General features: G+C 38.6%; 1 protein-coding gene across 2 annotated transcripts in view; it reads right to left on the bottom strand.

Moving 5' to 3' along the window:
- The window catches only part of CDC5L (cell division cycle 5 like), a 64,250-nt gene that overhangs the window by 19,122 nt on the left and 28,040 nt on the right, over window positions 1-17,088 (bottom strand). For both annotated transcript variants that reach the window (XM_008068692.2, XM_021717887.1), the window contains exons 9-14: window positions 14,922-15,070; window positions 11,053-11,215; window positions 9,623-9,787; window positions 7,926-8,006; window positions 7,064-7,306; window positions 3,858-4,055 (exon numbers count right to left, since the gene is read on the bottom strand). In XM_008068692.2, coding sequence (XP_008066883.1) covers window positions 3,858-4,055; window positions 7,064-7,306; window positions 7,926-8,006; window positions 9,623-9,787; window positions 11,053-11,215; window positions 14,922-15,070 — 999 coding nt within the window. The remainder of the gene's footprint in view (window positions 1-3,857; window positions 4,056-7,063; window positions 7,307-7,925; window positions 8,007-9,622; window positions 9,788-11,052; window positions 11,216-14,921; window positions 15,071-17,088) is intronic.

The following is a 17,088-nucleotide window of genomic DNA, read 5'->3' as shown; positions in this document are numbered from 1 at the left end:
AACAAATTAGAACACTTTAAATTCTATTTGCACTTCCCAAATACAATAATGACTCATTTATCTGGCATCATCAGAAAATGAGGTTCTCACATTAAGCATACTCCAGATGACTGAAGCCCACAAGAGCAGAGAATTCATCTGTCTTGTTCCCTATATCCCCAGGATCTAAAACAGCATCTGGTATACAGTAGGTGCTCAATAAGAGTCACTGTATATATGAATAAATAAAAGTACCAAAGCTTTTTTAAACCATTTGATGAAAATTTTCCTACAATGAATTACAGCCATCCCTCCCTTAAAAGCGTGACACTGAGCAGAAACTCAGCTTTTCTTATTAATTTGGGGTATCACTATAAACAGCAATCACTCTGCTCTATCATACATCTGTCATGCCCTTAGAAGCTATTAAAACACACAGGGCTTTTTGCCACCCTGTGAAAATGGCCTCAGCATGCTACGCTTTCATAACTTTTCTGATATTAGCTGTCACTGCTGTATTTGCTGTTGCTGTCTTATTTTACACACAAAAGTCTGGCAAGGTTCTAAAGTTAATTCTGCCTCCAAAGCAGAATAAAACACACGGACTTGGTTAAATTCAGAAGTCTTTTCCACTTACTTTTGACCTATAATTACGTTCTGATTCTATTTATTTAACAGACTCCATATATGTGTGTACACGTACACACATACACCCACACCCACACACACACACACACACACACACACCCTACCACATTCTACATAAAATGGGATGGTTCCACTAGTTTTAAATGAATATCTTAAGGATTTTCATTTTAGTGCTAAGTTTCAAATATTAATCATGAGTAATGACTCAAAGACTAGCTCCAATATAAGCCTCCGGGCATATTTTAAAAATTCATTTAGGAGACATCAGGCACGACAAAGCTGGATTTCATCTTGCTTGATAGGCTATGATAGGGCCATAATTTAGATTCACTGTTCCAAACTTCATGGCAGCAAAAATCAAATGCACTGGCAGCCATGGTATACTGTGCTTGCACAGAAAGGCGTATCTCCTTGAACCTAAGAGTGGAAAGGATAATTTAAGTAGAGAATTTCGTTTATACAATATAACTGAAGTTCCTTCCCCACAACAAACTTTGAATAATGTTTATAATTTAGCAATCAACTGAAATGATGAAAGAATTACCACAATTGAAATAAAATATTTATGTATTTCAAACCAGAAGAACTATGTCTTCAAAAACAAAAATAAGCTAAGAGAAACCTAGTTCTGAATTAGGGATGAATACAAAATAAAATGGGGTTTGTTTATTTGGGTCTTTGAGTTGATTTTCTTCTTTTTAAAGACTTAATGAACTTTCATTTGCAGTAAGCATAGTTTACTAAATTAAAGGACTTGATTAAGTATTCTTTAAAAATAACTAGCTTGGCAAACAATAAAGTAAGTTACCCAGGAGTCAAGAAGAGAAAAATTACTTCAGACTGTTTTATGAATATTCTTCCAAAATCACCAATCCTTCAACAAAAATAGTTCAACGGAAGATTTCAGTTCCTGGTACTGAACTGAACAAAGAGAACCACATGTTTTTAATGGTTGCTCATAAACGACCCAAATAAATCTCCAAAAGAACAGCAGTAGTTCTTTCTGTATTTTTCCCTTCAAAACTCTACAAGACTAACTCAACGTAGAAATAAAAATTACTGTACTTTATGGCACCACTCACTTTGTGACACATTTATTTGTTGTCATGAAAATCAGTGCCTGAACAAAGTAAATGAGATTTAGGGAAAAAAACTTTTTAAAAACATTTTAAACAGCACAAAATGTCATTGCCATTTGCAGCAGAGTTTACTCACCTCAAATGAGAAGATTTTCAAACTAAGTAAGAGACCTAAGTATATGTAAATGTTACAAAGGAAGCTTTCCAAAAAGCTTTCCAATCAACTATGATGCTGACCTTAGATCAGAATTACATTGCTAACTACCATTTATAAGAAATGAAGCCTACACAACAGAAAACACAACTTAGAATTTAACCACTGATGTTCTATTTTACCAGACTCTGAATAAAAACACAGAGCAATAGCACGCCCTGCTGGAAACAAGTAATACAACTAGAGTAATTCGCAGTTCTGAACTGTTAAGATTTCACTGGAGATGAGAATTCCTTCAGAACCAATATTGTCCCACTAACCCGAGGGGAAAAAATAGAGGTTCACAGGTATTAACCATTAGCTGCCTTGTACCTGTGATCTTTTTTTTTTTTTTTTTTTTTGAGTTGGAGTCTCACTCTGTCGCCCAGACTGGAGTGCAGTGGCCGCTCCCGGCCACCACAGCCTCGATCTGCTGGACTCTGGCGATCCTTCCGCCTCAGCCTTCCGAGTAGCCAGAATTACAGGCGCGCACTACCACATCCGGCTGATTTTTTGATTTATTGTAGAGATGAGGTCTTGCTGCCCAGGCGGGTCTTGAACCCGCGGGCTCAGGCAATCCACTCACCTCAGCCTCCCAAAGGCGCGGGATTACAGGCTGAGCCACCGAGCCCGGCATACCTGTGATCTTAAAGGTTAAATTAAGACTCACAATAAATACCTCTTATCAACAGGGTGCCTGAATGAAACGTAATTGTATACCTAACCCTTAACTGAACCCCACAAAATCATAATAAAAAATATTGATTAAAAAAAAAAAAGACTCACAATAACTCAAAAGATACTACTTTTTCCTGCTCATTCTCCAGCCCCACATACCTCCAACCACTCCAAGTCATTTTACTATTTCTGGTTTCAAGCCTAAATAAAAATATTTTCAGCCAGATGCGGTAGCTTATGGCTGTAATCGTATCTTAGAGGCAGAGGCAAGAGGACTGCCTGAGCCCAAGGGTTTGAGACCAGCCTAGGCAATTTAGCAAGGTCTCATCTCTATGATAAATCAAAAAATTAGCTGGGCATGGTGGTGCATGCCTGTAGTTCTAGCTACTTGGAAAGCTAAGGCAAAAGGATTGCCTGAGACCAGCAGGTTGAGGCCATGGTGGCTGTGATCATGCTACTGTACTCCAGTCAGGGTAACAGAGTGAGACACTGACTCAAAAAAAAAAAATTCAAATCTGCTTTCTGGAAAAAGAAACTGTTCTTTATATAAAAGAGAAAACTGAAACCATTTTCTATATATGATTAGCTGCCTAAAGCACCCCTTCTCTTTCCCATTTCATCTTGGACTTAGAAATATCCCTGAAGACCACCATTAAGAAGCCACAAGGCAGCCTGGTGGTCTGTTAACCACAATTTACATGCCACTGGCAAAATACCTTCACAAATTCTGGAATTCAAAATATGCAGGCTATATTAAGAAACCACATGCCATGAAACTGCATCTAGAACGTTTCAACATTTTCATAAACATGGAAAATTATGGAAGTCATTGTCTGTATAATCCAGCTCCACATTCCATTAACTCAAACTTACAGGAACCAGAGGATGGACAGAACGGTATCAAAGTTTTATAACTGTGCTTGCTCTACTGGCTATAGAAAGAAAACACTTTGGTACCTCTGAGATTCTTCTTTGAGAAAACAGATCATTCTAGTATTGATCTACATTGTTCTGAGTGATTACTGCTGACTTCTTGGTTCCTTGCTCCCATGGCTAAAAGGTTCTGATTGACCTGTGGTCAACTCACAGGGCACTCTTTAGTCACAGAGGCCAACAATTCTAAAAAACCAATGAACAAGATCAAAGAAGATCAAACACTTCAGTGTAGTTTTCTTCAAGAACTGTAAAGGCAATAAGCACCTCAGGTCTCCAGTGACATTATTTGGTTTATTATTTCAATCAAAGTACATTTAAAATTAGAATTTTAAAAAGATACCAACCTCCAGCCTTTTCTCAAGTGATTCAATTCTGTCCTTTTTGCTAGCTAGATTGGCCCGTGTGTAGCGGCTCTGTCCAGGAAGATATAAAACTTGACTGTAGCATTCTTCCCACACCTGGTTATAAGCTTCACTTGACAGTTCTCCATGGCTCATTCCTTGTTTTACCACTTCCATCTCCTGTACCAGGATATCCTGGGCCTGTTTACAATAATAATTTCACTAAGTTTAAGTATTACAAACACCAAAAAGCTTAAAAAGACTAGTTTTGTTTCTTCTGGCTTGGGCAAAGACAAGGAGTGTGGTTGGTTGATTTTTGGGAAGGGGGAGAAACAATCCCTAGGAAAAATGGATTAAGAAGCGTGTAAGTCAATGAAGATTGCTTTTAAAAAGTCAAGCATTCGATAGTATAAACATCCTTTACTTTCACTCTTACAATAGCAGCTATCATTTCTTAGGTATCTACTATGTGCCAGAAACTAGGTTTAACAGAGTTACCTGTATTATCTCAGAAAATCACAATCACCTTGCAAAGTAGCCAATATTAACCTCATCCTACAGCTAATGAAACTAAGGCTCAGCAAGATAAACAACTTGTTAAGACCACATTATTAATAAGCAGACAAATCAGGATCCAAAGGCCACTTTCGGTGTGCTCTTTACACTCCACCTTACACTCAGGACCTCACAGGACAGTAAAGGGAGCCAGCCATCTTCTTGTCACATGCTGTTTTTCTCATTCTGAAGGAATGTCCCTGACATTGCCCAGATAATGAGACTGGGCACAAATCAGATAATAGATCATAAATTATCACCAGTTCACTATGAAAGAAACTGCTTAAGATGACAGAATAAGAGGGATGGTTGGAAAGACCTGGATTTAAAGCACAGCTTTACCATTTAAATAGAGGTCTGCACTTGCTTAACTTTCTGAGCCCATTTCTCATCTGTAAAACAGTTTTCTGATCAATGATGATGGTGACCTTAGATCAGATGTTTGTTATTAGGATGACTTAAACAATATATGTAAAAGAGCCTAGCCCAACACTAGAAACACAAAATTCAACAAACCTATCACATGAACTTTCCAGTCTTTTGCTTCATGGCTTAGGAAAAACTGACAACCACCATCTACACCTTACAGAAGGATTTCAATTTTTCTAGTAATACTAAACAATAAACACATATCAAAATATATTAAATCAAGATAAATGCCTTATACACCAAAAATTTCAACAAAAAAATAGAAAACCATGCCTACAAAGAATGATACTTTTAAACACTATCTCTTAGAACATATAATGGAAATAAACCAATTTTAACATTCTTAATGAAAATCTGACACTTTATTAACAGAGAAATGCATTTTTACTCTAAAACTGTACACAGTAAAAATTTATAAGTTGAGTTCTTATCAGGAAGAGAATATCACTAAATTAAGCTGTCATAAATAAACTGCTTAGTAAATAGCAGTTTCAAATTCTTTTTGGAACAAAGAAGAATATAAACAGATATGAGAATATTTAGACTACTGCTTCAAATAATTCAAAAACAACACTTAGAATTATTAGTTTCAAAAGTTGTATTAGGCTTTATCCTCTATAGAATCTCTAAAAGCAACAATGTGATCATTGTTTCAGGTTTCCATACATATAATAAATTTAGGAAAACTTATGTCCTAAATTCCTTTTTCCCCTTATTTTCACTCTAAAAAGAGGAAACTGTGCAAGTATCAATTTCGTAGCCTGATCCTCAAGTCCAGTTCAATGATTAAATGTGCTCTCCAGAGTAGTCACTCAACAAATGTCAGTTTCCCTATCGCACTTACTAAAACATGAGTAATTCAAAATTACTCAGAAATCAGGGGCAAGTTGTTGAGATATTTATCTAAATCCTCCTTCCTTCCCCTATTTTCTAAAAACCCAGTAATATGTACGACTTATGCAATAAGAAAACAGAAAGTAAGAATCTGAGATGGGGAGAGAAAGGAAGAATGCAGGAGAAAAGATGGAAGAATCTTGTTTGTTTTCTTCCAAGCATGCAGCAGCTCATTCTAAATCAATGGGTCTATCATTGCTCCTCAGGGCTAAAGGCTAAAGGAAAAAAAAACTTTTTTTTTTTTTTGAGTTGGAGTCTCACTTTGTCACCCAGACTGGAGTACAGTGGCCACTCCTGGCCACTGCGGCCTCAACTTACTGGGCTCCAGCGATCCTTCCGCCTCAGCCTTCCAGGAAAAAAAACTTTTAAGCCAATGACCACTCTGCTTCTAACTATGAAACCCACTAAACTTTCTTGTGCCACTATGCCAATCACAGCTGTTTGCTGTCAAGGAAGGAATAAAATGAGTGTACAGAAAGAGGCAGGACACAGACTCCACACAAAAAATCGTTTCTGCATGTCCTTATCAAAAGACGAGGAAGAAATCATCTGAGAATAATAAATTCAGTAAAATTGTTTCCTTTGATTTTTTTTTTTAAGTAGTAGTCTCACTCTGTCACCCAGGCTGCAGTGCAGTGGCACACTCACGACCACTGCAGCCTCAACCTGGTGGGTTCAGGTGATCCTTTCACCTTGGCCTTCTAAATAGCTGGAACCACAGGCGTGCACGACCACGCCTGGCTAATTTTTTTGATTTATTGTAGAGATGTGGTCTTGCCAAGTTTCCCAGGTTGGTCTCAAACCTCTGGACTCAGGCAATCCTTTCATCTCCGCCTCTCAAAGTGCTGGGATTACAGTATGAGTCATCATGCCCAGCTCCTTTCTTTGAATAGGTGAAAGGTTTAATCTATAAAATTTTTGTTAGTGTGTGTGTGCACATATTCTTTTCATATTAGTCTAAACAAATGTTTAAGTATTAAGGCAGTCAATTTTAATCAGAGACAGCAGAATTGAACACAGGAAAAGGCAACTGTAGCAGCTGTCAGCCAAGGCAACAGTACCCATGAAAGGAAAAGATCTTGCCACCAAAGCCAGTGTTTATCTGATGAACATCTACCTCTGAACACATCAAGAACAAACACAGGGAATGGGGTATTTAACGCATATCCTTTCCATAATGCTTAATATAAACATCTTCAACTGTTTATGAATGCCATATACTTCAGTTGTTTATGATAACAATCAACAAAATAAGTTCTTATTTACTCATGATACACAGCATCTAACAAATACTTAAATCTCAAGACAAAAATGTTCCTGCTCAATCATACCTTTTTCAGCTCTTCTTTGGAGAACTTTTCATAAGGATTATGTTCCAGATAGGTAATGTGCTCTGAATTACTGGTACCAAATCCTACAGTTTTTCCTTTTTTATTTCCAGACGGTTCATAAGGGTGATGTAGAAGGTCATAATGAAGCATTGTGATCATTTCTTTTTTGATTAGTTCTTCACTTTTCTGTAAATCTGTGAGAGGCGGTTCTACATTTAAGGGTCTTAGAATAGTTTCATTTACCTACAATTTTAAGACAAGTACAATTACCACACATATCACCGTAACATACTAATGTTATTTACCCATTACAGCATGAATTAGATACAGTTTTGGGGGGGGTTTTTTGTTTGTTTGTTTGTCTGAGTTGGAGTCTCACTCCGTCTCCCAGACTGGAGTGCAGTGGCACGCTCCTGGCCACCGCAGCCACAACCTGCTGGGCTCCGGCGATCCTTCCGCCTCAGCCTTCCAAGTAGCTGGAACTACAGGCACGAATTACCACGCCTGGCTAATTTTTTTGATTTATTGTAGAGATGAGGTCTCGCCAAGTTGCCCACGCGGGTCTCGAACCCGCGGGCTCAGGCAATCCACTCACCTCGCCTCCCACAATGCTAGGATTACAGGCTGAGCCACCGAGCCCAGCTAGATGCAGTTTTACATTTTCAAAAGTGATTTCTTTTTTTCCCTTCTAAATTTTTACTGGTACTAGTGAAACTTTTTAAGGACTGGATTTGGGAACTACTTTACTGTATTACAAAAAGTAGATGGAGTTTGTTTTACACTCTTTATGAAGGATATAAAAAAGCATCGATTATATAAAAAGAAACTTAAAACCTCCTAAACCAGAAATTCTAACACTTACTTCTGATGGTCTTGGCAGATCTTTCTGGACAGCTTTGTGCATTCGCTTCATTTCCTTTACACGCTCTGCCTCTCGTATGGCCTAAAAAATAAATTTTATATCCACTATTGCAGCTACACAATATTTGACAATTCTCAAGAAAGTTGAAAACACTTTCATCTATAAGATCACGTATTCTCAAGAGCTAAAGCTGTAGAAACCTGTTTAAGTTTGTTGAAAGGTAATGTTGAGACAACAGAAATTAACCAGTTTATTCATTCTCAACAGAAACTAAGAACACCCAGTATTTATTAGTGCATTCTCCAAATTTACATGTCTCCATGCATGAGATAATTACTTTTCTTGTTTAAATGGGAATCCTAAACTTAGAGGAAACTCCTACAAGCCTTCTCTTTCATCCCAAATTTACTGACTTTTAATTCAAAAAGCCAACCAGTAAATGTGTGTGTTTCCAGATTCTTACATTATGAATAATGTAGGGTAACACATTAAAATTTCATGCCATTTATGTGAGAGTAAACATAACTCAAAGTAGCTGAAAAATGAACACAAGAAATATCATTCTCTGTTCCTCACCAAAAAGCACATTCATAAGGTCCTGCTCTAAAATATGACTTCCACTCATGTCATTCTCACGCCAACCTCCTGAGAGTAAAGCCTCCTAAAATCATCCTGCAATGGACTATGGCAGGATTTACTGAAAGAGGTTACTTAATCTCAGTTCTAGTTCAGGATTCACTACTTACCAGCAGTCAGAGCTCAGGAAGGTAACTGAATTCATCTAAGTCTGTTTCCTCATTTCTAAAATGAAGCTACAGGTTGAGTATCCCCTGTCAGAAATGCTTGGGATCAGAAGTATTTTGGATTTCAGACTTTCTCAGATGTCGGAACATTTGCATTATACTAACCAGTTCAGTATCTCTAATCCAAAAGTCTAAATCCAAAATGCTTCAATAAGCATTTCCTTTGAGTGTCATGTTAGCACTCAAAAAGTTTCAGATTTTGGAACATCATAATGTCAGATTTTTGGATGAGGAATGCTGAACCTGTAATACCTATCCTACTTATATCACTGGGCTGTTAAGTGGAAATGAGAAGTAATTCACAATAAGCTATATTTGTACAAGGTGTTGCTAATATTATTCAGACACACTCTCTCCAAATTTCCAAATCCATAATTTTTACTAGTTTATACTGACAAAGCCATTTCCTCAACCATAGACACACTTATTTTCTGTTGTTTTTTTTTTTAAGAGATGGTGGGGTCTGTGTTGCCCAGACTAGATTCAAACTCCTGGGCTCAAGGAATCCTACTGCATCAGTCTCCTGAGTAACTGGGACTACAGGTGTCTGCCACCAGACACAGGCAAGCAAGATGTGTTTCCAAGACTGACCAATAACATCTTTTCTTCACTAGACCAAAGCAAATCTAAAAGACTATGTGTATGTGTATTATAGAGAAGCATAAGAAATTTGCAAAGTATATAAATTTCCACATAAATATCTATTTTAAGAATGTCCATCAAGATATTATAAGTGTATTACTAATTATGTGAGTATTATTAATGACGTAAGTAATTTACATTAAGATAATTTTCTTTTATATTGAAAACACTTATAAGTAGAGATCTTGAGACATTTAATGGCTATTCTTGACTCTTCAGTCAAACTCACGCTTCTTTCTAGCAGTTACCCACCTGCTTTCGAGCGTCAACATCAGCAGCATCTTCAATGTAAGTATCATCTACTTCACGGTCTTCAAGCTCCTTTTCGGCATTTTCTGGTAGAACAATTTCAAAATCGTTTTTAGGGGCAGGGAGGCCCAACAACCCTAAACGGAGATGTTCTCGAGATTCTCTTTCCTGTAGAAAAGAATTGGTCCTTCTCAATTCATACGCATTAAATATTCAACCAATAGAAGAGTCTCAAAAAAACTAGCCTACTATTAATTCCAGGAAAATAATTCTTTTTTTTTTTGAGTTGGAGTCTCACTTGGTTGCCCAGACTGAAGAGCAGTGGCCACTCCCAGCCACCGCAGCCTCACCTGCTGGGCTCTGGCAATCCTTCCGCCTCAGCCTTCCGAGTAGCTGGAATTACAGGCACGCGCTACCACGCCCAGCTGATTTTTTAATTTTTATTGTAGAGATGAGGTCTCGCTGCCCAGGCGGGTCTCGAACCTGCGGGCTCAGGCAATTCACTCATCTCAGACTCCCAAAGCACAGGATTACAGGCTGAGCCACCGAGCCCAGTTTAAAAAAATTTTTAACAGTGATTTCTGTGGCATCAGACAATACAGCCCAATAGTGAAGTAATAAAAGCAACAGCATGGAAAAGCAAAAAAGTGTAACTTTTATAATTAGCTTTTTTTTGAGTTGGAGTCTCACTCCGTCACCCAGGCTGGATTGCAGTGGCACACTCACAGTCACCCCAGTGTCGACCTGCTGGGCTCTGGCGATCCTTACACCTCAGTCTTCCAAGTAGCCAGAACTATAGGTGTGTGCTACCACGCCTGGCTAATTTTTTATTTATTGTAGAGAAGAGGTCTCGCCAAGTTGCCAGGGCTGATCTTGAACCCATGGGCTCAGGTAATCCACTTGCCTCGGCCTCCCAAAGTGCTGGGATTATAGGCTGAGCTACCTATAATTAGCTTTCTACATCACCTCGCAAAATATACAAAAGCAAACTTCAGAGAAATCAATAACAAACATCAAATTAACTTGGCTTTGAGATGCACACTGTCTTAGAAGCAAACAGGAATTCGGAGCTCAAAATCTAACTTATGAGACATCTGAAACTCAGAATTTAATTTACAATAGAAAAAACTAAAATAAATGTATCACTCAAGAAAGGAGGATATTAATCAGTAAACGATAAAAATTAAAATCATAAGAGACACAAGGAGTGTTACTTTCAGCACCAATATTCACAAACATATTAAGTTAAGAAAAGGAAGTTTTGAGCTCAAAAGCTTCCCCCCCTCATCAAGTCTTATAAATCATTTTCCGTTTCTGGCATTCATATGTGTATAGATTATATGCACTGATGGGAGAAAAATTTTAATTTGTCACCCATGAGATATAAAAAAACTTTAAAATTTTAAGAGTATTAAAAGGGAATTGACATTCACCATCTGCTTCACATAAGAGGGATCACTGTAGTCTGCCATTCCATCCTCAGGATTAATGTTTAACTTGTCTCGAAGAGGAGTTCTACCAGGGGTGGAGTTGATAACTGGTTTGGGAGTTGTTCCACTCCGAGGAGTCAGCCCTTCAGCTCCATTAGAAGGAGTCCTAGAAAATCAGAAATCCCAATTAATGAAATAATTGAATCCCAATGAATGAATTTGGAATGTGCTTTATTTTTAAATATTATTTATGTTTGAGTCAGGGTCTCATTCTGCCACCCAGGCTGGAGTACAGTGGCACAATAATGGCTCACCACAGCTTCAACCTTCTGGGTTCAGCCAATCCTTCTGCCTCAGCCTCCCAAGTAGCTGAGACTATAGGCATGCACCATCATGTCCAGCTAAATTTTTTAACTTTTTGCAGAAATGAGGTCTCGCTGTGTTGCCCAGGATGGTCTCAAGCTCCGGGTTTCAAGGAAACCTCCCCTCGACCTCCTAAAGTGCCAAGATTACAAGTGTGAGATACCATACTTGATTTGGCTGACAGTCAGTCTTTATATAATATTTAACACTACTTGAGAGGCTTGTAAGAGAGACTAATTTCTCTTTTTCTGTATACAGTTGGCCCTTCCTTACCTGTGAGTTCCGCATTTGCAGAGTCAACCAACTGTGGATAAACAATAGGCAAGGGAAAGGGGCAGAATAACAGTGACAATTTGAAAAATACTTAAAAACACAGGGTAATAGCTATTTACATATCATTTACATTGTATTAAGTATTATAAGTAATCTAAAGACGATTTAAAGTACAGTATATGGTAGGATGTGTGAAAATGATACACAAATACTACATCATTTTATATCAGGGACTGGAGCCTCTGTCGATTTTTTTTCCTAGAACAAATTCTCTGTGGATACTGAGGGATGACTGTATGTCTTGTCTCTCAGCTCTCAGGTCCTGGGGGACAGGGACCATGTCTTATATGATAACACTTCACCCATTAGGTGAAGCTATCTGGCAGCACTACCAGTCTGAAATATACCAATATAGAGGAAGTAAGCAAAAACAACAAAAAAAGGCTTTGAACAATTAAAATATAGGTTGCTGCAAAGTCTGTGGACTTTATTCCTAGGAGAGTCTTTTAGCCCTCACTCAGAACTTATTCATATTTAGATGTGATCCCAAAAGTGTGGTGTTTGGTTTCTAAACAAAATGAAAAGAAAGAAACTACTTAAAGCGTGTGCGAACTGATGACAACAATACTAATGATGTAAGATCCAACAGTTTGATAGGGAGGGAGGAGTAGAAGGATGAGTTGAGCCCAGGAGTTTGAGGCTGCAGTGAGCTATGATCATGCCACTGTACTCCAACCTGAATAATGGAGCAAGACTTTGTCTCTTTTAAGAGACAAACAAAAACAAACAAGAAAAAAAAAACCCTGTCTGCCAATGCTTCTCAATTCTGTTGTGTTAAGTTGTAACAGATTGAAATGCTTTCTATATTTAACCATAGAACATATCCTAACACTTAATATTAAAATTAAACCCCAAATATTTCCCAACTTTAAAAGTTCAGGACCCTTGCCTTGCTAGACTCTGGTGTAGCCACGTGCTCTTTGAGCTACGGCTGTCGCCATGCTTCCTGGCTTTGGCCCCCTCCCCCACCTTGGGGAGGTGAATCTTCTTTCTTCCTTCTCTTTCTCTCTCTAACTTACTTTTAGGTAAACTTTTTTTTCTTAACCTCTTTGTGTATTTCAATTCTTTGCATTTACTCAGATCTCTGGGTTACTGTGCTGTGTGCCTCCCCTCTCCACCACGCCGTCCTCACTCTGTCCGTACCCTAACAGGGAAATTTTTGCCCTTGGACCTGACTGGAAAGCACAAGCCTGACTAGAGAAAAATAGAATGTTCCAGATAGGAAAACAATAAAGGAATTCGAATAAGAAAAAACTACCAAGGGGCTTGAGAGACCAGAAAGTTTTCAAGAAGAAACTCCCTGTCCATGAGAAAAGAAACATCTGCCAGGCATTTCTAGAAAATCTCCAGGTTCTCCAAGACATCCACAGGTTGTCGATAAGGAAGTCACAGCAGTCACGGCAGCAGTCAAGTGCAACATCTCCAAGAAAAGGATTTAAGCCAGGACTCTGGGGGGCTACCAGGCCACACTCACCTAGAGTGTAGGCCCATCCCTGTCTTGGGGGGAGTGAGCTTTTCTTAAATAAATCTTTTCTTCTCTCAAAAAAAAAAAGAGTTCAAATTCCATTTTAATATGTGCTTCCATAATATTTGTATTAAAAATTCTTGAAAAAAAACAACAGTAGCTTAAAGTAAAGAAAAAGAATTGTAAATAAATACTAAATTATAGTTAGTGATATGCATGTGCAAGTGTTTAGGAATGAAATGGGCCAATAACTGCAATTTACTTTGAAACGCATTAAAAAGTAATATAGACTGATGGATGAATATGTGATAAAGCAAATATAGTCAAACATTAACAATAATAGAAACTATGTGGTGGGTACATAGATGTTCATCTATCATTTGTCCACTTAAACGACTGAGAGACTGGCTCTCCAAAACAGTTTATTCAGGAACAGCAAAGGACCACAATTCAGGATATGCATGCTATAGCAGACAATGGGTGCACTCAAGGGGGCTGGGGTAAGGGGAAGCTTTTAAAGACAAAAGGGAGAAGTCCACATTAACTTTTAAAACAAAAATCACTGGTGGAGCTTACCACAGGAGGTGATATTTGTTCATTATTGATACAGGTTGAGTATCCCTTATCTGAAATGTTGGGACCAGAAGAGTTTCAGATTTTGCATTTTGTCGAATTTTGGAATATTTGCATTATATTCATCAGTTGAGCATGCCAAATCCAAAAATCTGAAATCACTCCAATGAGCATTTCCTTTGAGAATCATGTTGGCATTCAAAAGTTTTGGATTCTGGATTTTCAGATTTGGGAATGCTCAACCTACTGGCTGTTCCTGGGAAGATACCTTCACAGAAGTGACTTATCTGGAATTTTTGTGGTTTTCGGAGCAATAATTCCTGTCACGGGCATATGAGCATAATATATATAAGCATAATCCTTTTCACAGCCTCCTGGTTCCATCTTGCTAGGGTATAACAAAAGTGACTCTATTTTGATACTGGTGACTCTATTTTGATACTGGTAACCTCTCTGAATGTTTGAAATTTTCATAATAAAATGTTAGGGGAGTCAGGTGTGGTAGCTCATGCCTATAATCCCAGCACTCCGGGAGGCTGAGGCAAGAAGACTGAGCCCAGGGGTTCGAGACCAGCCTAGGCAACATAGCGAGACCACGTCGTTACAAAACAATTAAAAAACTAGCCGGACATGGTGATGCACACTTATAGTACCAGTTATTTGGGAGGCTGAGGTGGAAGGACTGCCTGAGACCAAGAGGTCAAGGCTGCAGTGAGCCATGATCATGATATTGCACTCCAGTCTAGGAGACAGAATGAGACCCTGACTCAAAAAAAGAAAAGAAAAAAAAAAATTTTGAGGGGGAAAGCAATAGTAATACATACATTAAAAGAATTACAGTTTTCATAAAATTCACCTTGTGGTCATTAGAAATACATCAATCTACTTTTTAAAAATCACATATAAAGTATTAGAAACATGATGACACTATCTGAAACTTTGATAAAAGAAAACGCCGTAATACTAAACCATTTTTACTGGATATGATTATGTTATTTATTATGATTATGAGTAAGGAGAAAAAAAAAGATAAGCTGAACACCTATTTCCACTCTCTGTCAACATTACTAAACCAAACAATCTGTTCAAGTCCTTGGATTCAAGTTTTTCTAAAACATAAAATGTGTATTTACAATACCTGAATGGGGTTGAGAGAACTGTGTTTGGAGTCTGTACAACCTGCCGCTGTGGAGTCACGCCTGAGAAGTCACTCTCATGCAATGGTGTATTAAGTCCACCTTTTAATGGGGTGTCCACATTGGTCAAGGCCATGAGGTTCTGGGCTTCCTGAATAACAAGAAGGCAAAGAAGCATGTTTAACAGTTTAGACAGACTAGCAGAATCCTCTCTTCTGGTCTTCCTAAACAAATCTTGAAGAAGGCAGACTTCTTACACATTTTCTCAATGAAAAACAAGAGACAAAATGAGTACTAGGTCATCACAGAGCTCAACACTTCCATCCCTTTTGTTAACTTTGTAACATCACATCACAAGTATTATCATCGGCTGGGCGTGGTGGCTCAATCCCAGCACTTTAGGAGGCCAAGGTGAGAGGATTGCCTGAACCTACAGGTTCAAAACTAGCCAGGGCAACATGATGAGACCTCATCTCTACAATAAATCAAAAAATTAGCTGGGCGTGGTAGCACACACCTGTAGGTCCGGCTACTTGGAAGGCTGAGGCAGAAGGATCACTGGAGTCCAGCAGATAAGGCTGTGCCACTGCACACCAGCCTGGGCAACAGAGTGAGACTCCAACTCAAACAAAAACGTTTAATCATCCACTACAAAAAGATTTTTATTATTTTTGAGCCATTTTTATCATTCTGTCACCTAGGCTGGAATGCAGTGGCAGGCTCATGGTTGCTGCAGCCTTGACCTGATGGACTTAAGTGATCCTTCTGCCTCAGCCTTCCAAGTAGCTAGAAACACAGGCATGTTCCACCACACCCAATTAATTTGTTGATGTATTGTAGAGACAAGGTCTTACCAAGTTGTCCAGGCTTGTCTTGAACCCCTGGACTCAGGCAATCCTCTTGCCTCCACCCCTCCCCAAAGTGCTGGTATTACAGGTGTGAGCCACTATGCCCAGCCTGACAAAGATTTTAAAACAAAAAATGTACTTAAAGAATTAATTTGTATATGTTGAGGTATGCTTTTGTGGCCTCACATATGAAATTACCATTACCCAACAGCTCCTCCTATTACCTGTGCCAAGCCTCTTTACAATCACAAAGTAGAAGAATTCAGATTTCTCAATGGGAGCTTAGGCCAAATATCAGAACACCTAGGTTTTAGTCTGGCTTTGTCACTGGTTCCTTTTATCCAGACTTCATTAGTGTCTCTGAGTCTTTCTTCTACTAGGAAGTTAAGATGCTCCCAAGCAACCTATCCGCCACACAAGGGAACAACTCACGGTGCAGGTTCCTTTCAGAAGTCTTGCCAAACCTCTTGCCAAACATTGCAAAATTGACAATGTTTTCTGTAGACCCTCCACTGTACCCCTGGTTCTTATTGTTATCTTTGCACCTACAAATCTCTTAATCCCCAACTTAGGGACTGTGACAGACTTTATTTTCCAAAGGTCACTATCATATCTCTCATGCCACATGTTCTTCTCATAATTCAATCTTAATACCTTCTATCAAGAGGTAGGGTCTATGTCCCCTCCCTGTGAATCTAGGTGGTCATCTGTAACCAACAGAATGCACCAAATGACACTGCTTGACATCCAAGGCTAATTTAGAAAAAAAAAGATGCAGCTTACCACTACACTCACTCAAATGCCCACATTAGAGTCCTGAGATATCATGTGAGAAGTTCAACTGTACTGTGGGCACCATACTGTGAGAAAGCCCAAGCCACATGGAAAGACCACATACATATTTACTCCACATTCCCAGTAAGGACCCACCCAACTGACAGCCAGCATTAACCACCAGACATGGAAAGACAGACACTTCTAGGTGATTCACTCCCAAGAACTGAGTCTTCCTACTGAGGCCCTGGGCCCCATGGAGCACAAGCCATTGCTTCTGTGGCCTGTCTGAATTCCTGACTCAGAGAAATCATGGGCACAGTAAAAGATATTATACCACTCAGTTTTGAGGTAAATAAAAATAATCAGAGCAAGACTGATGCTACCTTTATTTACGAGAAAAAATCTTGCATTTCACATCATCAAAGTCCTGTTTGTGCTCTCTTTGTTATTCCAAATACAAAGCATTTACTGGAAAGAAATGTATGTGAACCTAGAATTTCTGAAGAAGAAAGGGAAGAAATAAGGATCATCCTATAGCCATCCT

This window comes from Carlito syrichta, unplaced genomic scaffold (assembly GCF_000164805.1).
Source record: "Carlito syrichta isolate Samal-C Ts95f unplaced genomic scaffold, Tarsius_syrichta-2.0.1 Scaffold311474, whole genome shotgun sequence".
Taxonomy (NCBI): Eukaryota; Metazoa; Chordata; class Mammalia; order Primates; family Tarsiidae; genus Carlito; species Carlito syrichta.
Note: the sequence above shows the minus strand (reverse complement) of the source record. Positions and strands in the feature narration are given on the sequence as shown.